The sequence below is a fragment of the Loxodonta africana genome, chromosome 15 (assembly GCF_030014295.1).
Source record: "Loxodonta africana isolate mLoxAfr1 chromosome 15, mLoxAfr1.hap2, whole genome shotgun sequence".
NCBI lineage: Eukaryota > Metazoa > Chordata > Mammalia > Proboscidea > Elephantidae > Loxodonta > Loxodonta africana.
Window position 1 is genome coordinate 26,418,992 of NC_087356.1, and position 20,643 is coordinate 26,439,634.

At 49.1% G+C, this 20,643-nt stretch overlaps 1 protein-coding gene across 8 annotated transcripts in view; it reads left to right on the top strand.

Moving 5' to 3' along the window:
- Positions 1-20,643, top strand: part of DYSF (dysferlin) — a 242,190-nt gene that overhangs the window by 213,564 nt on the left and 7,983 nt on the right. For all 8 annotated transcript variants that reach the window (XM_064268707.1, XM_064268709.1, XM_064268711.1 and 5 more), the window contains 10 exons: positions 2,287-2,415; positions 2,743-2,898; positions 4,675-4,766; positions 7,535-7,705; positions 8,349-8,491; positions 10,592-10,731; positions 12,889-12,977; positions 13,252-13,347; positions 13,782-13,923; positions 17,349-17,448. In XM_064268707.1, coding sequence (XP_064124777.1) covers positions 2,287-2,415; positions 2,743-2,898; positions 4,675-4,766; positions 7,535-7,705; positions 8,349-8,491; positions 10,592-10,731; positions 12,889-12,977; positions 13,252-13,347; positions 13,782-13,923; positions 17,349-17,448 — 1,258 coding nt within the window. The remainder of the gene's footprint in view (positions 1-2,286; positions 2,416-2,742; positions 2,899-4,674; positions 4,767-7,534; positions 7,706-8,348; positions 8,492-10,591; positions 10,732-12,888; positions 12,978-13,251; positions 13,348-13,781; positions 13,924-17,348; positions 17,449-20,643) is intronic.

Here is a 20,643-nt window from a genome sequence, read left to right on the forward strand (position 1 = left end):
GATGGGAAATTCACTTGGAAGAAATACAAGTGGTTGATCAACCCATGCAAATTTCTCTAGTAATGAAAGAAATGCAAAGTCAAAGTCCAGGATACCAACTTTTGTCTATCAAATTAACAAAGTTAAGAAAGGGCGGAAATGTGTAGTGAAGATGAAGGACTAGGGAGATGGGCTCGTTGTACCCTGCAGGTCAGCAGGTAAGTCCATACAATTTTTCTAGAGGGCAGTTTGGCTGTGTGCATCGAAGGTCTTAAAATGTGTATATGTTTCAACCAGGAATTCTATTTCTCAGAACTTAGCATAGAGAACAGCTTAAACAAATGCACAAAGCACATGTATAAGGACGTTCCTTGTGCTTTTAAAAATAACATTAAAAAAACTGCAAAACTAGACTGCCACATCGTTCTCCAGCACTGCAGCTGCTGGGTTCAAACGACAGACTTTTGGGTTAGCAGCTGAATGCTTTCAGATTATAGCCCAGGAAATTCTATGGGGCAATTCTACTCTGTGCTATGGGGTTGCTATGAATCAGAATCCACTCGATGGCAAACAACAACAACGACGGTTAATAATATGCATGTCGAAGTGTCTACGAGTGAAATAGACTGATATCTGCAACTTACTTTGAAATGCATTAAAAAATAAGATGGATTGATGGATGGATGGATAGGTGGCAAAGCAAATAAAGCAGAATGTTAACAATCTTAAAATGTATATGTATTTTGTCCCTTTGGTCATATTCTTCTTTAGTAAAATGGATGACTTATCTTTCACGATCAGGTGACATGCCTAAAGTCTTTCAATAAAAGTGACAATTAATGTTTGCCAAAAAAAAAAAAAAAAAAAACCCTGCAAAACTGAATGTTCACTATAGTTTATGGTACATTTGCATATTATGATGCCATTAAGAAGGATATTGTAGAAGTATATTTTTTGACATGCAAAGATATTCATGGTACACTGTTAGGTTGAAAAAGCAAGTTACAGCACAGTTTACATCCTAGGATCCCATTTTGGTAAAAATAGACAGTAAATACATAGAGAGAAAATATTCAAAACTTACCAAATGTTAACCAAATAACTAGTTGTTTTGGGGAATCAGAATTTAAGACAATATTAATCTTTTCTTTATATTTACTCATATTTTTCTAAATATGTATCACTTGCATCATGAAATATTTCTTGAAGAGTCAGAACTTGGACTTTGGGGGCTAGGTAGAGCTCTAGCTGGGCCTAAACGAGAAGTAATATTTAACAAGACAGAGAAAGGAATTTACCTGAAGTAGCTCATCTGTCAATTTCAGATATAACCAATTTAGCAAGTATAGTAACCTGGTGGATTCACAGGTGGATTAATGAGGTGGCTCGACACAGTGGCTGCAGCAATGAGGTCAAGCATAACAACAATTGTAAGGATGGCGCAGGACCAGACAGTGTTTCATTCGTTCTGTTGTGTGGGGTTGCTATGAGTCAGAACCAACTCGACGGCACCTAACAACAACAACATTAGCCTGTTAATAACGTTAACATCACCATTTATTAGGTACATTTTATCATCTATAAGAAAAAACTGCAGCTTCATTTAAGCCTAAGTAAGTCGTCCAAAACTCTGGCCTAACACTGGCTGTTTGAGAAGAGACAAATAAAATTGAGTTCACAGATTTAAAGCGGTGCTCAGAAGACACACTTAGCCCCAAATTTGATACCATTGTCACCTGGACATCCTTTCCTGGACAGTGAGCCTTTTTGCTTGAAATGTTGACCCTTTAATTTTCTAGAGTTCCCTAAGTCTTCAAATAAAAAGTCAGTTAGTTTTACATTTATTTGCTCAACTGTGATCTTATTCTATTAAAAACTGCATCACTCAGATATGATGACTCTCAGGTACCTGGAATGTTTGATTAACCAGAAGACCCTATTCCTCAATGGCCTGAACGAACATCTTCCCCTCATAACTACTTTCTCCTAATTTTTTTTCTCTTCTTTCTCTTTTACCTCCATTACTTGCATCCATTTCGTCTCTGCCTTGGTTCTTATTTTCTTCTCTGCCTCTTTTCCTTCTTGGCTCTCTTTTACCTCTCCACATCTCCAACCTGGCCCTTCTCTTTGCCTGTGTTTCTTTAATTCCCTTTTTTCCTTTAATTCTTTGTTTTTGTCCTTCTCTCTCCTCTTCCACTCTTCCTTTACCCTCACACTGTTACGTTTCCCTTCCTCTTCCTGCTTCCTCTTCCTTTGATGTCCCTCTTCTTTCTCTCTTTCTCCTGTCCCCCATCACCACATATGCAGGTCTACGACACACAGCTGGAGAATGTGGAAGACTTTGAGGGCCTGTCTGACTTTTGCAATACCTTCAAGCTCTACCAGGGCAAGACTCAGGAGGAGACGGAAGATCCATCTGTCATTGGGGAATTTAAGGTAAACCCTTGAAGGCATGACCGTAACCCAGGTGGGCTTAAGTCTGTGGAGTGGCAGCATGAAGTGAAGGGAGAGGGAGCAGGGGCTACTGGTAGTATTGCAGTGATGGCCTGGCCTGGTGTTGATGTTGGTGACCATGTGGTGGCGGAGGTGGTGGTGGTGATGGTGATGCTGCTGACGTAGAATCTGATGATGTTGATGGGATGGCGTTGGCCTTGGTGATCTGTATGGTGATAACTCTGATAGAGATGAGAGTAATGGTCATAATGCTAATTGTGTTGGTGACAATGATGATAAAAATGAAAATTGACCTCTCATTCTTTGCAGGGCCTCTTCAAAATTTATCCCCTCCCAGAAGACCCAGCCATTCCCCTGCCCCCAAGACAGTTCCACCAACTGGCTGCCCAGGGACCCCAGGAGTGCCTGGTCCGCATCTACGTTGTTCAAGCATTTGGCTTGCAGCCCAAGGACCCCAATGGGAAGGTAACATTCCTAGAGTCCTCGCCTTCCTATAGGATAGCAGGCCTGGGTACAAATGGACTGCAGAATCAGACATAGTCTGTGCCCCAAGGAGCTGGGAAGCCAGTGAAACACATACAAAACTGAGATGCAACTGAATGGAATTCTATCAAGGGCCAAGGGCTCTAGAAGGTCAGAGAAAGCCAAGGTCATTACTGACCTTTGCAATAATGGGGAAACTTCCTGGGAGGAATAAGACTCTTTGGGATGGAAAGAGCTTTGATAGGCTGGGAAGAAGAAGAAAACAGTCTTTTCAGAGGGGTTAAAAGCATAGGCAGAACTTTGAAAGAAGAATGTTTAATGTGCATTTAGAACAATGATGAGACGTAAGGATTAAGCGTGTTGATGGTGTAGGTTGGGATTGGACTTTGTAGGGCTTTTAGTGGTGACGCTGGAAGGAGAGAAGGAGAGAGGAGCAGGACCAGTAACTGGGCCCTGCCCCACCACGGCAGAGCTTGCGCAAAAGGAAAAAGTAGTCCTACGGATCCTGTCTTCACTTAAAACTTTGATATTTTGTTCATCATGGATTGTTAGCACTCGTTTAAATTTTAAAATGTTGCACCAAAGTATGATTTTTCTTGATTACTGAGGTTTTTGGCAACTCTTTCAATTTTGTGCCTGGGGCAAGTGCCGCAGCTGCCTACTGTAGTCCAGGCCCTGGGTGGAGAAGGGGAGTTTGAAGGAGGAAAGGAGTCTGGAGTTCCAGGAAAATGGGGATGGGAGGGCAAGAGTAAAGTTGGAAGGAGAGAGTGAGAGAGAGACAGAGCAAGAGAGCAGAGGTGGAAGATCACTGAGTTTAGAGATATGAAGGTAGGGTCCTCTCTTGTCTCTTTAGAAGGGTTGCGGCTTGGCATTTGCCCTTGAGGCCTGGTATCTGACCCTAGAACCCTGCCTTTCAAGGCCGAGAAGCCATGGCTGCCCTGCCCTGCTGCTCTGCTTGAGGCATCACACAGGGCAGAGTGGAGCTGTCCTCAGCCCAGGCACCACCACTGGCCTTCAAGATGTGGTCATGGCCAATGAACCTTCTCGATACCACACTAAACCTGGGCACTGCACAGCCCCAGCTGCTCCTGGAGGCTAGTTGAGGAGTGCTGCTCCTGGAGGCTAGTTGAGTAGCTAAGGCTACAGCCCCACAGACACACGGTCCCGGCCAGTGAGGAGCCACCCCCCGGGTGCACTTGGAGGGAAAGGCTGGAGGCAAGATGGAGGTGGGAGAGAAGACTGTTTGATGAGCTCCCTGCCAGGAGGCGCTACCAGTTAAGAGGGATGGGGCAGTGGGCGGGTCCTGTCCCACAATCAGGGGCCAGTGCCCAGGCCAATGTGGGGAGCAAGTATGGAGGAAACTACTCCCCAACTCCCATTCCATGGACTGGGTTGGGTTGACACGATCTGGCCTTCTCTCTCTCTTTCCATCTATCTAAGCAGAGATCACAGATAGGATCCCAGCCTGGCCTCGTCAGATACATAATACAAGCTGTTGTCTTTCTGAGGATATAGGCCCACCCCTACCCGCCTTCTCACAAATGGGCAGTGGCTTGGGAACATGGAGCATTTAGACATCCTAGATCCACGGCCGGGGCTGTGTGGAGTGTGGTTGGCCCCTGGCCTGCCAGAGCAGAGTTTATATCGCGGCTTCTTGGTAGTTGTCCTCCTAGCCCATTGAGGGGTAGAAGGCAAGAAGCTTCAAAGATGAGTGAGAGAGTGATTTCACTTGAGTATTTCTGTCTCCTCCTCCTCCAGTGTGATCCTTACATCAAGATCTCCATAGGGAAGAAATCAGTGAGTGACCAGGATAACTACATCCCCTGCACCCTGGAGCCTGTATTTGGAAAGTAAGTTGGGTGCAAGCTTGGGCCTTGGGGTGGAGGAGCCAGACTGGATAACCTATCGTCCAATGAAGGAAAAGTGGCTGCCCACTAGGAAGTCCTCGTCTCCTAGGGCAAAGCTGTATTTCCTAAATCTGTGTGTCTGTGGGGCTGTAGCCTTAGCTACTCAAGCAGTATAGGCTTAAGTCCCGGCAGGAGCTCCTAGTTAAACACATGAAGAATTACCTCTAAGATCAGACATCTAGATGGAAACCCAGAGTATGCATTTGCTAACTTTTATCATTTTTTTTAAGATGAAATTTTTCTTTGGAATAAAATTACGGAACTTTTTACAGAAAAGCTGCAAAGACAATACAAAGAATTCCTGTATGTCCTTACCCAGTTTCACTTACCGTTAATATCTTACATAATCATGAACATTTGTCAAAACTAAGAATTTGACATTGATACATGACTGTTAACTAAACTCTAGACTTTATTAGGATTTTACCTATGTCTTTTTATTATTCCAGTATCCAATCCAAGATACCACATGACATTTAGTAATTATTTCCTTTTAATATGTAGTGGATACAGGGGAAGAGTGTGGACTCCAGATAGTAAAATGATTCTTAAAAATCTAAGAACAAGGAAAAGAAGAATCAATGCCCGTTGTGTGGGAATAGCTTTCACGCATCCTGAATTGCAGTTTGGACGTGAGCATAGTTAGGCCAGAGAAGGGAGTGTTGCAGAAGTTTGCAGCTATTTCTCCGGCAGCGCCTGTAGAAGGTGTGTGGTATTCCCATACTGTCGAGTAACACATTGAATTCCTAAACTGGTGTCTGTTGAGTTCATTGTTGCTTAGCCTGCGGCAAGGACCTAGTCAGTCAGACAAAATGCCAGTTTTGAAGGGGAAACGGTCCCGGCCAGTGAGGAGCCACCCCCCGGGTGCACTTGGAGGGAAAGGCTGGAGGCAAGATGGAGGTGGGAGAGAAGACTGTTTGATGAGCTCCCTGCCAGGAGGCGCTACCAGTTAAGAGGGATGGGGCAGTGGGCAGGTCCTGTCCCACAATCAGGGGCCAGTGCCCAGGCCAATGTGGGGAGCAAGTATGGAGGAAACTACTCCCCAACTCCCATTCCATCACCTCCCTCAAATCAGGCCTCCCTCAGAGCACAGCAGGAAACTCTTATTTCTATAACCCATGCATTGAACAAGCACAACTCATGGGGCATAATCAGAACAATTTTGTGCCCTGTACAGGTTTATTCTGTGGGACCACCCGCCCCCTTCCCTGAGTGGAAACTGCGGCAGACAGGCAGTGTTCCTGCTCACTGTTGGGCACAGACTTACACCTCAATCCAGTCAGCAGAATGCCTAGTCCTCAGTGACTAAAGCCCTGAATGGACTGAAGGTGGCCTTTCCCCTCTCCCAGCTGAGCCCACCTTGGGCGTAGCTGGGCTCAGTGTGTGGCTGCGTGTGGAGAGAGGGGAGGTGCTGTGTCTTCCTCCTGTTCCCTGTGTAGTGTTGCCCCCCTTCTCACCTCTGGCCAGCCACCAAGGTTTCTGACTCCTGCATGGCCAGGACAAGGGGGGCTCGAATTCCGGGCGAGGGCCAGTCTCATGTGCTGCCTGCCCTTCTGGTCGGCAGCTGGGGCCCTGTGGGTGGCAGATGCTTACACTGATTCATTTTCTTATGGGTGCGTTCCTGGGACTCTGAGCCCCTTCTGTTGTACCTCCTGTGATGTGGCAGATGCTGGGTCCCTTTAGCTGGCTGCCTCACCCCCCAGGCCCATGGTTCTCAGATGGTGCCCTCCACAATCTCTTGTCATTGGAGCCCCTTCGAGGCCTTTTGGGCAGGGTTTGGAGCTGCTGGGTCTGGCCTCCCGTGGCCTACCTGTACTCTGCAGGAAACACTGTGTTCCCTGCCAAGCCATCATGGCGGGTGGCAGCTCCTCCTGTGTGTTGCCCCTGCTCTCCCCCTGCTTTAGCTTCCAGGGTCTGAGTTGGGCACTAGGCTATCTTCCGCCTGCAGGGAACACTCTTTAATGGGAGCAGAGAGAACACCCTCCACATCTGGCCTCCATGGAGTGCAGGGGTGCTGAGCACAGCAGTAGCTCTTTCCAAAAAAAATCTTCTCAAATTCTCCCGCTATTGCCCTCTGGAAGTAGGTGTGAAGCCCCAAGAGCCAGGAAGTGGATCCCAGGCCACGCCCCTGGTAAATTTTCCCTGAGGCGCTCTGGTACCTCACTCTGGAGTTTCTTGTCTATTGTGTCCTGGCTTCCAGGTTGAGGAATCCCAGGCGGTGTAAACAGTTCATGTGCTCATCTGCTAACTGAAAGGTTGGTGGTTTGAGTCCACCCAAACGTGCCTCAGAAGAAAAGCCTGGTGATCTACTTCTGAAAAATCAGCCATTGAAAACCTTATGGACCACAGTTCTACTGTGACACATATGGGGCTGCCATGAGTTGGTGTTGACAAGATAGCAACTGGTATTGGTTGAAACTTGAGTTTTAACATTTGGCTTCAATTCATTCATTCATTCTGTGGTTTGTCAGACAGGTACCCTCCGTACATGCATGCATACACACACACACACACACACACACACACCCCAGGACCAGCTCAGTCCTGTGTGCTGTGGGTGGTGTGCTGTCAGAGCCGCAGGAGACCCAAGGAGAGCAGGCACTGCGGACCCCAGGGCCACTCCTGGATGGCCATCTGCTCCTGCTCCCACCTGCAGTCCCCTTGAGTGTCTGCTGTGTCCGGCAACACCTGACATGGCACCCTTCCTGTAGGATGTTCGAGCTGACCTGCACGCTGCCTCTGGAGAAGGACCTGAAGGTCACTCTCTATGACTACGACCTCCTCTCCAAGGATGAAAAGATTGGGGAGACGGTCATCGACCTGGAGAACAGGCTGCTGTCCAAGTTTGGGGCTCGCTGTGGACTCCCACAGACCTACTGTGTGTATGTACAGGAGAGCTGTGTGCTGGCCCTGGGCTAAGCACTTCTCAGTATTCTCTCATTTAGTCCAATGGGGGGTATTGTTCCCACTCCAGAGATGAGGAAACTGAGGCTAGTAAGTGATGGGATTAGGATTGGAGCTGGTTTGTCTGACTCTAAGCGCTTGGCTCTTCAAAATGTTGTTATAATAAGATTCTTGAAGTGCCACCAAGGGCCTGTAGAGAGTGGGTACCTGGAAAGAGAAGGAGGAGGGAGGGAAAGAAGGCAGGGAGACAGTATAATGCTCAGGCCCTGACTGAGCCTGAAGGGGAATTGCGTGATGGCCTATGTCAGATGAACTCATATGTGGACGGCCCCTGTGTCCCCAACTTGGGTCTTGTTTGTTCTGATTCTCTAAATTTGGAAATTAGGAACACCTAAGTTCTAATACTGAGTGTATTTAATCAAGTCTTTTTCTCTCTGGGCCTTAGTTTCTTCATCTCTGAAATGGGGGACCACAGTCATGATGAGCAATCAAATGGGGAGCCCACTGTAAAAGTGAAGGGTGGGGTGATGCTATGTGTGTAGGTGCACAGACCACATCACACCCCTCCGCCCTCAGAGCGTCCCTAGAGTGTCTTCCCTTTGTCTTGTGCTTGGACCTCAGCTCCGGACCGAATCAGTGGAGGGACCAGCTTCGTCCCTCCCAGCTCCTCCACCTCTTCTGCCAACAGTACAGAGTCAAGGCCCCCGTGTACCACACAGACCGGGTGGTGTTTGAGGACAAAGAGTACACCATTGAAGAAATAGGTGAGCCACCAAGTGAGCCCCGAAACCATGGTGGCCTCCCCCCGCCTCCTTCTGTCTTGTCAGGCTCTCTCTCACCGTAAAGGCCCCACTGGATATGAATCACACCAGTAGGGTGTGGGCTCAGACCTCTCCAGGTTGGCACAGACAAGCTGAACTCATGCTTGGCACTTTGGAACCAGTATTTCCCTGGGATACTGCTGTGAAAATGAGGGGTCAGGGTGGAGGATGAGGTCAGGGATCAGGGTGGGTCTAAGGGCCAAGGTCAGGGTAGGGCCAGGTCAAAGGTCAGTCCAAAGCTAGGTTAGGCAAAATCAGGGATCAGTCTGAAGCCAGGGTCAGGGTCATGGTTAGAACCAGTTTTCTCCTGGCTTTGGGTTCGTGACTCAGGGTTTGGTTGGACTTTGGGATACAGTCCACCTCTGAGAAACAGTTTCCTACTTGAATCACACTGACCAGCCAGCTTGACTCTGCTGGTACTTTCGGAGCCCCCCATTCACGGCCCCCCTACACCTAAAACACCTAAAGGGCGGGCAGAAGGCCCGAGCTCTTCCCTCGCCCCTGGATGTCACGGCTGAGAATCTTGCCTATTCCCTGAGGCTCAGGGGATGTCTGAGATGCCATGGCCTGCTCTGCCCTCTCCTCAGAGCAGCTCAGCTTCCCTGGAGGTGTTTAAAGGCCCAGCCAGGCCCTCACTTCCTGGTTGTTTCAGGATGTTTGATGTCAGAGTTTACGCTGAAGTTATAAAAGGGAAATGGTGGCTTTGACTCTCTCATCCCTGAGGCCCTCTCATCCTTCTCGTTCTGTTTTCCTAACTCTCCCAAGTCATGGCTGAGCCAGGCTGCTCACTCTTAGGCCTCACCCCTCCTGTTCTCTTTTCCAGAACGTGCATCTGTTTGAGGGGTAGTCTCAGCTCTTTCTACTAGTCTGTGAGCAACATCAGCACAGAGGGCAGGGCTCTTGGCTATAAAGTCGAAGGATGCTGAGGTCAGAAACCCAGAGACTGTATCGTCCAACTGTTTTTACAGATGAGACTGTTGAGGCTGAGAGTGTTAATGGCTTGCCTGAAGCCTTGCAGCCAGTTAGAGGCAGGGCCCTATTCCTGGCCTAGGCTCCTTCTTCGGTGCTAGGCTCCTACTAAGGTGACAGGGCAGGTCTGATGGAGGAAGTGGGTTTGTGTGAGTACATGGGAATCCATGCTGGTGAGCATGGTTGTACCGGTGGACCCCTCCCTCAGGCAAGGCCTCTGTCATAGGGGGCTTCACGTTCATGTTGCCAGCCAGCGGCCAGGCTTCTCAGGGTTAGCACCACCTCCTGGCTGTGCCTTTTTATCCCTCTGTGTGTTCCCCCCATCCATAGCAGCAGTCCTTGACCCAGCCCCTGACAGGAAGGACTGCACCTGGGACGTAAAGGGGGAGGAGGTGAGGGCTACTCACATGCAGCTATGCACCTTCCCTAAATGAGCAAGTGATCTCTGAAACAGCCTAGAATCCTAGCTGCCCTGCTGACCTGATGGATAACTTCTCGGTGCTTCAGTTTTCTTATCTGTAAAATGGGAAAAACAACTGTATTTACCTTCTAGGTTATTATGATTATTAGACGTATTAGTATCTGTAAAGTACAGTGCCTGGCCCATGATTCCTGCTTACGGCTATTCATCATTATTGTTATTATTTTAGGTGCTGCTTTCTAATAGAACAACTTATATGAACCAGAGACTAAATCGTACTAACAGCACTTAGATGGCACATCTGAGGTTGCTGAGGCTCAGAGTTAGGAGTAGTCAGGGAGGGCTTCTTGGAAGCGGTGGGCTTTGGTGGACAGGGAGAATGCAGATTGGTGGAAAGTAGGGACGGCTTTATGGAAGAGACTTGGTAGGAATAATGGTAATGAGAATCTGGGTTTTATGATTATGGAGGGTGATGTTTCCCTTACAGAAAGCTTGAAGGGAGGATGAGAAGAAATGTGTCTGGGCTGAGGGTGAGACTGGGGCTAGGGGCTTCCTGCAGCCCCCAGGCAGCCCTGCTCAGTCTGCTCACAGGGCAGCCCCACCATTACCCCTCACCTGGCCCCTGTCACTTTTTTATTTTGTCTCTGGGACAGAGGCTGGCAGGGTCCCGAACCCACACCTGGGCCCCGTAGAGGAGCGTCTGGCTTTGCATGTCCTTCAGCAGCAGGGCCTGGTTCCAGAGCACGTGGAGTCACGGCCTCTCTATAGCCCCCTGCAGCCGGACATCGAACAGGTAGGACCTGGACCTTGGATTCCAGAGTCTCTGAGCCCCAGCTAGCCCTGCCCTAAGGGCAGTGTGGATGCCCCAGAAGAACCAGCAGGGACCTCAGGATTTGGCCGATCCTTCTTTGACTGTTTCTACACAGTCTGAGTGGTCACCACTGTTGGACAGTGAGGGGACCTCTTGGGCCTGGCCCTCAGGGCCTGAGGAATGAGTCCCAGGCTCCTCCTTCCTCCTTAAGTAGTCCTGGCCTCTGACTGCCTGTCATTCTGAAGCCTTGGTGTCCATCTCCCTCCTTTGCCATCAGTCAGTGGTGTCTCAGCGGGCTGGCCCTGTGCTGGGCGTAGTGGGGTGTTGTAAAAACAGCGTGTATGTGTGTTGGGAGGGGGGGCGGTGTCTGAGCTCCTCTAACTTCACAGGGGAGAAGGAAAATCAAGACCAGTAGCCCAAGGCTGACCCCCACAAGGCAGAGGCCAGACACGCCTCTTCTCTCTGCCATCTTTACCAATTCTGATACCAACCGTCCCCCACACGGCACTCTACTTCTCTGCTGGGTTCAATAACTCATTGCAGTGGCCATACAGAACTCACAGACAATACTCATAGTTATGGGGTTTATTAGGGAAGTAACAGGTTACAAGTTAGGCTCAGTAATACAGCTCTTCGAACAGGACAGCCTCTTCTCAGCTGTGCCCACAGGCACGCCTCTCCCTGGCCCTAGGCTTCTGCCCAAAGGCACTCAGCTTTCTCTCTCCATGGGCTGGGAAGCCCAACATGCCATCTCCTGCTGCCAGGTCTCTGCTTCCAGATCTCTGCTGCCGGGTCTCTCCTGCCACTACTTCTCACTGCCTTCAGGGTTTCAGCTCACCCTCTGTCTCAGTCTCCTGCTTCCAGGAGCTTCTCATTGCAAGGATCCCGGGCCTAAAGTTGGTGCTGGCTCCTGGCTGTTCTTCCTTGGTGATGGTGGGATTCCCTCTTTCCTGCCTCTGGAGCAGCTCATTTTAAGCCCAGCAGGGATGGCAAAACTGACCAACCCCTTTGGTTAGCCACAATTACCCTATGATACAGGGCTGCCTAATCAGCTGGGTGGGAGTTATAAGACGGCAGCAAGAAAGGCTACACAAAAGCAATCCATTACACTGCAGGTGTTCAGACAGGGTGACCAGCGCCCAGTGACAGAAGGGCGGAACAGCCACAAAAAGCAATCATAAGAGGGGCCAGGAGTACCTTCCTATGCAGAAAGGAGGGAGCACGGAGAGACAGCAGTTAGGGGTGTGGCTGGGAAGTCTTCCTGGAACAGGTGAGCTCGAAGCTGGGTTTTCGAGCAGAAGATGAGAGAAAAAGGTTACAGGCAAAGGGAAGGGCCAAGGTGAACCACGAAGATGCCTTTCTGAATGTGAAAGGGAAATCATCCCACCGTTTGGCACTTAGCTCTTTCTTCCCCTGGGTAGTTTGGTCACCAACCTTCCCAAAGTAGTACGACAGGTGTACTACTTCTGTTCTTTCATTCTATGGCTCTGTGACCCTGCAGACGTTATTTAACTAAGTTACTTCAACCCCTCCATCTTTCGTAAGAAGAGATAATGCTGGCTTAAACCCTGATGTAGCAGTTAAGAGCTACGGCTGCTAACCAAAAGGTCGGCAGTTCAAATCCACCAGGCGCTCCTTGGAAATGCTGTGGGACAGTTCTACTCTGTCCTGTAGGGTTGCTATGAGTGGGAATCGACTCGACGGCGATGGGTTTGGTTTTTTTGGATTTTGCAGAGAGGTGCTGAGTGGAGGGGTGGGCAGGTTGAACGGCTCCCAGTGGTGGAAGCCTTCTGAGCCCTCTCATGACTAATCCACGCTCTCTGATTCCTCCGGGGCTTTGTGCACACCATTCCCTGGGCCTCAGATGTCCTGCTTCTTATTCTATCTGGCATATCGAGACTGCTCAGCTGCCACTGTCTCTGAGAAGCCTCTCCTGACCCTTGACACAGGTCCATGCCAGTAGCCTGTGGGGCAGTAGGCTCACCCTGTGGTTGGCCCTGTAGTCCTATTTAGGGCCTCTCCATTCAGAGCTTGGCCTTTCCTCTGTTGTGTTCCCCACGTGTCTGGCACAGGGCAGGTGCTTGGTAAGTGTTGGTTGAAAGAAAAGAGTGATGAGAGAATGGGGCCTTATCTCCACAGGGAAAACTGCAGATGTGGATTGACCTGTTTCCAAAGGCCCTGGGTCGGCCTGGGCCTCCCTTCAACATCACTCCACGGAGAGCCAGAAGGTGACTTACCCCACCCATGGGTTCTGAGCTGAGCTGGGGGCTGAGGGGGTAGGGGACAGGATGGTCACAGCCAGCTGTGGGTGGGACCAGGAGGTTACTCTGTAGGTAGGCTTTGGGCCTTTTGCACTGCAGGGTATAGCCCTCGTGTGGACCTGTGGCTGAGTGTCCAGCCAGGCAAGCAACTGAATCTTCTGGGTCCTGGTGGAAGCCTTGGGACGGTTGCTTGCTTTTGTGGGAGACCTATGTGGATTTGCGGCATTCTTCCTCTCCCCAGGTTCTTCCTGCGTTGTATCATCTGGAACACCGAAGATGTGATCCTCGATGACCGCAGCATCACGGGGGAGAAGATGAGTGACATTTATGTGAAAGGGTAGGGAGTCATTGTCCTTCCCAGTCATCTCTGGTCCTCGCTCTGGGTCTCTGGGGTGTCCCCTGCCTCCTGTAGAGTGGTACCCCATGTAGGGGGTGTCTGGTGTAGGAAAGGTCAACAGAGAAAGGAAGGGGGTTCTTATGGGGGTGGTCTATGCCTTTGAGAGTCGTTCTTCCACCACATTTCTTCTTCTATGCTTATGTTTGGGTTGAACTCACAGGGTTTGAGGATACCCCCAACAGTGGCTGAGAAGTTAGAATGCTTTTAAATTTATGGCCTATTTTGTATACCATGGGGACTTCTTAGAAATTATTTTTGCTTTATCATTTACCAAGTTCATTTACCTTCTTAATTCCTCTGTTTGTCTAAGTTGAGGATACATATTGTGGTGGAAGCCTAAATTAGAAATGTTCTCTAAAAACACGTATGTCTAGTTGGATGGTCGGCTTTGAGGAACACAAGCAAAAGACGGACGTGCATTATCGGTCCCTGGGCGGCGAAGGCAACTTTAACTGGAGGTTTATTTTCCCCTTTGACTACCTGCCAGCAGAGCAAGTCTGCATCATCGCTAAGAAGGTGAGTGTGGTTTCTGGCTCCAATGGTACCAGTCCCAGGGCTTTTAATGTCAGCGTAATCGCACCACCACAGTCACTCTGTGCCACTGTCATACCCACTGCACACCACCACCACTGCCCCATCCGTGTGGTGCCACTGTCCCTACTACTGTCCCATCCCTGAGGTGTCACCGTCCCCATCACTGCTCCATCACTGCAGTGTCACTCTCCCCACCACTGCCCCATCCCTGTAGTGTCACCATGCCCACTATTACCCCCATCACTGAAGTGTAACCGTCCCCACCACTGCCACATACCTGTGGTGTCACAGTCCTCATCACTGACCCCATCACTGAGGTGTCACTGTCCCCACCACTGCCCCCATCCCTGTGGTATCACCATCTCCACCACTGCCCCATCCCTGCAGTGTCACCGTCCCCACCACTAACCCCATCACTGAGGTGTCACTGTCCCCACCACTGCCCCTATCCCTGTGGTCACAGTCCCCACCACTGACCCCATCACTGAGGTGTCGCCATCCCCACCACTACCCCATCCCTGCCATGTCACTGTCCCCATCACTGACCCAATCCCTGTGGTGTCACAGTCCCCACCACTGCCCCATCCCTGCAGTGTCACAGTCTCTACCACTGCCCCCATCACTGAGGTGTCACCATCCCCACCACTGCCCCATCACTGAGGTGTCATCACTGTCCCCACAACTGCCCCATCCCTGCAGTGTCACCATCCCCACTACTGCCACCGTCACTGAGGTATCACTGTCCCCACCACTGCCCCATCACCGAGGCATCACCATCCCCACCACTGCCCCCATCCCTGTGGTGTCACCACCACCATTGCCTCTCTCATTGTGACTGATGGAGAAGTGAGCAAGACACTGCAGGAAGTTGAAGCTTCTATTTTTTCTACCAAGTAGGAGGAGAACCTCACGGCAACATGGTAGGTTGTTTGACACAAATGAGAAGGTTGGAATCAGCTGTTAGACTGAGGGAGAAAGAGAAAGGAAGAGGGAGGAGATGCTAATTGGTGGCACAGAGAAGAATTACCCAGTTGGGGTTGCTGATGAAGAATTTGGGGTGGTTCCATTCTGGCAACAATGTGGTGGCACCACCGGCAAAGAAGAAGGGGAGAGTTGGGCTGGCCCTTGGTGGGATTTCCGAGAGGAGTGGAGAATTTGTGGAAGAGAAGGGTTGGCCTGATGGCCCATGGGGTCTGGGCTAGACTTGGAAAAAAAGAGAAGCCTATGAGGGCTGCTGGGATGGAGAGGAGGACGAGGAATCAGGAGGCAGGTCTAGGAGCTGAAGGGGAGGCACAGTGGGAGGGTGGAAGGGACATAGGGGCAGGAAGTTGCACTGTGAAGGGGAGAGGGGGAAGAGATTGAGAAACTGTCCAGGTGATTCTGAAGTCAGGAGGGTGAGAGGAAACCAGCTTGGTCTGGGGCAGAGCCAGCAGGTCTCGCTGTGGAAGAAGCGGCCCTGGGAGGTGGGGTGGAGCCGTGCCCTCAGTGGGGCTCCAATTAGCTGGTCTGGGCAAGAGGACCAAGTCTGGGGGTGAGGTGGGGTGGGGGTACTCAGAGCCTCTGGGTTCCCCATCCTGCTCAGAGCCAGCCCTCTGCCGGGGGCTCGGGGCCTCTGGCAGCCAGGCTCTCCAGGGACCCCATTAACCAGACGAGGCTGTCATAAAGCACAAGGTCTCCTTTCATCCGGCGGCTTTGAAGCACCGCTGGTTGCCTGGGTCGGCTCTCCACCTGGAGGCCAGCACACCCACCAGGCCCTGCCTGCACATCAGGCACCCACCCTGCAAATAAACAGCTAGTAAAAGGGCCCAGGCCGGGAGTGTAATGAGCGGCTGGGACCTGGGGGGGCTCATTCCCCAAGCTGGAGCCCCAGCCCAGCTGCTCACACCAGGGGCCGTTTGAACCACTGGCTCATTACTGAGCCCATAAACTGGCGGCCAGGAGGAGTGGAGTTGCCGGCAGCCTGTGCAGGCGGCCTGTGCAGGCGGCCTGTGCAGGCGGCCTGCAGAGCCGGCCATAAAAGCCCCGCCAGAGAATGGAGGCACCTGCAGGCGAGCTGGGGCCCGGCTGGCCTGGAAGAGGGGGAGGCCTCAACTGGGGGCTGGGGGTGAGGGGCCAGCCTGGGGGCCTGAGCCCCTTTGCCAACTCAAGCAGCAGTCCAGGCTGCAGCCATGTGCTTTGCAAGGTGACCATTCCTCATGAGACAGTGGTCTTGCTCTTAGGTCCAGCAGACCTGTGGGATCTGGGTGACACGACTCTGAGGCTGTGGCCTTGGCAGCCCTGGCTGAGCAGCAAGGCTGTGTTTTCAGAACATCTACCAGCCAGGCAAACCTGGTGTCCATAGTGCTCCCTGACGCCTCATGGACTATGTCTCTCAGGAACTTGGGTCCAGGCCCCAGCTCCAACCTTGTGGGAAAGCCCCAGGGACAGTCCTTTGGGTCAAGTGTGGCTGGACCCAGGGGCAAACCCAGGCCTCTGCATTGTGAGTCTCACACCCCTTCAGCTGCTCCATGAGGTCTCTGTGGGAAGAAACCCTAGATGGCATTGCCCAGGTGAGGGCTGAGGTGCTCCAAGGGCGGGGGCCTTGGGTTCTGCACAAGTAGGTGGGTGGAGAGACAGGTCCTCTCCCCTCCATTTAGCAGGTGAGCTGTCAACTTTCCAGCACTGTGGGCTTTTGATTCCCCTGGGCAAGCTCTTGGAGGTTATGGTGGGGTGAATGGTGAGGGAGGAACTGGGGTCACTGCCCCCCCCAGTGCCAGCTTCTTGCAGTGGTATGTTAGGAAAGATCCTTCTGGTGATCCAGGGTAGGGGGGACCCACAGGTTCTCAGCCAATCCACCCTGATCCCAAGATCATGTGAGCAGAGTAGGGCTTAAGGGTTGAGAGTAGGGACCTGAGACCTGGCTGTCTGCGTGTGAATCCTGGCTGCCACTTCCTACCTGTGAGGCCTTGGACTAGTTACTTGTATTAGTTTCCTCAGCAGTAAAGATTATATCCCCCTCAGAGGTCACTGGGAGGATAAATGGGCTCATACTGGTAAAGGGCTGACACATAGGAAGTGTGATGTTAATATTATTATGAGTTATCAGACCTTGGGCAAATTCTTTTAATGTCTCCAAGCCTCTTTTTCATCATCTGTGAAATGAGAATGATAACCACGACTCATGGAACTGGAAGGATTAAAACAGTCATCATATGTGACATGAGTCTGTATGGTACCCTTCTGGACCCTGAACGTTGCCCTCTAGAGTTTACCCTTTGCTCTCTTCCTGCCAGGACCCTGTTTCTGGCAAGACCCCAAGGACATCCCACCCTACTGCCTCCTCCAGGCAGCCTTCCAGGCTGGAAGGGACCACTACCATTCTCTAACTTTGCATGCCTGCTTCCTCCTCTGCTTCTCCTCTGGACCAGGATGCCTTCTGGAGGCTGGACAAGACTGAGAGCAAAATCCCAGCACGAGTGGTATTCCAGATATGGGACAACGACAAGTTCTCCTTTGATGACTTCCTGGGTGAGCACTGTTTCCGTCAGCGCCATTCTGCACCGCAGGGGCTGTTTCTGGAACCTGTGCTGTGTGTGTGCCATTCTTGGACCCTTTGCGAAGACTGGGCAGCAGGAGCAGTCTGACTTTCTGCCCTTGGGGAGCTCAGGGGCACTGGGTCCTCAATGCTGAGTGAGGTCTGTGACTCAGTGTGATCCAAGTGGCCACCCAGGGTGGTCCTGGCAGCAGAGGTGGCATTGGTGCTAGGCCATGTCAGATGGTAGGGCTCAGGAAGGGAAGGAGAAAGGGAAGCACAGGTGGAGGCCAGCCTGAGTGTGCTGTGGCTGCCTGGTCTCATGCCCACAGCTTGGGTCACTCCCATCTTATCAATCTCTGTTTCATGGACTGAGCTAGATGAGTAAGGGGATCAAGTCACTCTTCATCCTGGTGCCTGAGTGGCTGAGGGAATGAACAAACAGCTCTCCATTCCCCAAGGATTCTGGGATAAATGGCCATGCTGAAAGCCTCACCTGAGAGCAGGGAGGACCTCGCAGGGGATGGGTTATGGGGATGAGGAGGAAGGCGTTACGTCAGGACAACAGGCTGGGCTATGAGAGTCCCGGGTTAGTGGTAGCTCTGTCACAACCATGAAAGTGAACCCAAGAGAAAGGCAGCCTGGGGAGTCAGGAGCCTGGGTCTCTGGTTCTGCTCTGCCTCTTGGGATCAAGGTGGCCTTGGACAAACCACTGAAGCTCTTCTTAGGTGACCCTGGATCCTAAAAGGTGAGGAGGTCTTTCTAAGCCCTGGGGCCCCAGCAGGGGGCATTCTAAGGAGCTTTTCCTGTTTCCCCCATCCCCACACCATACCTGGCTGGTCACCTGCACACAGGACCAGGAGCTGCTCGAGGACTTCATTTCAGAAGATACAGGGTGTAAAAATCATGGCATAAAATATGGCTTTAGTTATTTTACTTATTATTCCGGGATACAGAATTCACATAGAAAAATTAGCAAATACAGGTAAGCAGAGCCTCTCTCCAACATTTTATTGTAATCTCACCACCCAGAGATAATCTCCATTAACAATTCGGCATATATTATTTCAGATATATGGACAAACATATGTATGTTATATGTGTATTTTATATATACACATGTTGTTGTTGTTAGGTGCCATCCAGTTAGTTCCGACTCATAGCAACCCTGTGTACAACAGAACAAAACACTGCCCGATCCTGCACCATTCTCACAGTCATTGCTGTAACTGAGCCCATGGTTGCAGCCACTGTGCCAATCCATTTTGTTGAGAGTCTTTTTCTCTTTCACTGACCCTCTATTTTACCAAGCATGATGTCCTTCTCCAAGGACTGGTCCCTCCTGATAGCCTGTCCAAAGTACGTGAGATGAACTCTCGCCATCCTCACCTCTGAGGAACATTCTGGCTGTGCTTCATCCAAGACAGATTTGTTCATTCTTCTGGCAGTTCATGGCATGTTTAGTATTCTTCGCCAACACCATAATTCAAATATACATATATATGCATACATACAGGACATGTATAACAAAATGGGTTTATAGTTTATGTACTAATTTCTACCCTGATTTTTTTCAAAACAATCTATCAAGAACATCTTTTCTTGTCAATAGTTATCTCCCTACATTTATATTTGCATCATCGTACTTAATGTCCATCTGATGGTCCGTCGTACAGATGGACTCTGTTTTGCTTAACTAGTCCTTCTTGCAGGTATTCAGGTCATTTCCAGTTTTTCTACTGTGAGTGACACTTCTAGGCATATGTCTTTCTACCCTTTGTACATATCTTTCCATAATTCTAAGAAGTAGATTTGTCAGTCTTTCTAAATTTTAATGGTTTTTGGATCATATTGTTGAATTGCCTTCTAGAAAAGTTTTACTTGTTTTTACTCCCACCTGTGCCCTGTTTGTATAAGAGTGCCATTTTCCCTAAACTCTTGTTATCTTTTAATAATATTTGCCAATGTAATACTTCATTTTTTATTTGTATTTTTTCATTACCTGTAAGGTAGAACATTAGAAATATATTTTATTACCCAAATTTTTGGTGGAATTTTCTCTTTCGTGGCTTTAGAACAATTATCTTTCATTATTGATTTTTCAGAGCTTTTTATATGTTAAAAACACATTGCAAATAATTCCATTTTTCCTCTGCGTTTAATTTTTATGAAGTATTTTTGCTTATGAACTTTAAAAAGTTTTAGGATATAAATCCATCAATCTTTTCTTTATGGGGTGAGGCTTTAGAAGATTAATTTTAAAAGAAAAAGAAAATTCTGTTTTTAAGGAACTGAGAAAACAGTATTCAAAAGCAAGTTAAACAGACTCATCCTTTGTTTTTAAAAATAAAAAACTATAAAAAAGTACTACCTTTTAATTCCATGAGATTTCTTTTTCCCAGCATTCTTCATAATGTGCTTTCTAATTAAATGTTTCACTTTTCAATAATATTTATTTATTTTTAATTGAAAAGTAATGGTTAAACATCTATAATCTTGCCATCCAGAAATAATCTTTTATATAGATCGAGCTGGGATTAAACCATATATATACAGTTTTTTTTCTTTTAATTTTTTTTTTTATACAGTTTAGTATCCTGAGTTTTACTTAATGGTATATTGAGACCGTATTTAAAATTGAAAAGAAGCATATTCAACTGGACCTGAGGGATGGAGAGACATGTGGGTAGGTGGATAGACAGATGAGTACTGATACAGAGATGGATAAATGGATAGATGGAATAGTAACCTGATTAATGGATAGTTACAGTACTCCACAATGGTAGCTATAAATTAATACAGATAGTTAGATCAATGCAGATGGACGAATGGAAGGATGGCTGGATTAAGAAATGAGTGCAAAGAAAGAAAACTTAAAAAAAAAAAAAACTATATTCAATCAGTAGAAACTTTCAGTAGCTGAGCACTCCGCACTGAAAACAAAACAAAACAACCAAAAAAAAAAAAAAAAAACCCAAAACAAACAAACAAAAAACTAATGCCCTTTGCATGATATTCAAGAATTTCCCTGATTTGGCCTGAGAAAACAATTTTTAGGTTTAATCTCTCTCACTCAAACTGTTTAATACCCTAGGCTCCAATTCTGTTGACTCCTTTACTGTCATATTATTGCTATTGAATTAGGTGAAACCACATGAAATTGCTGTTTTTATAGGTCAAATATGGTTGAA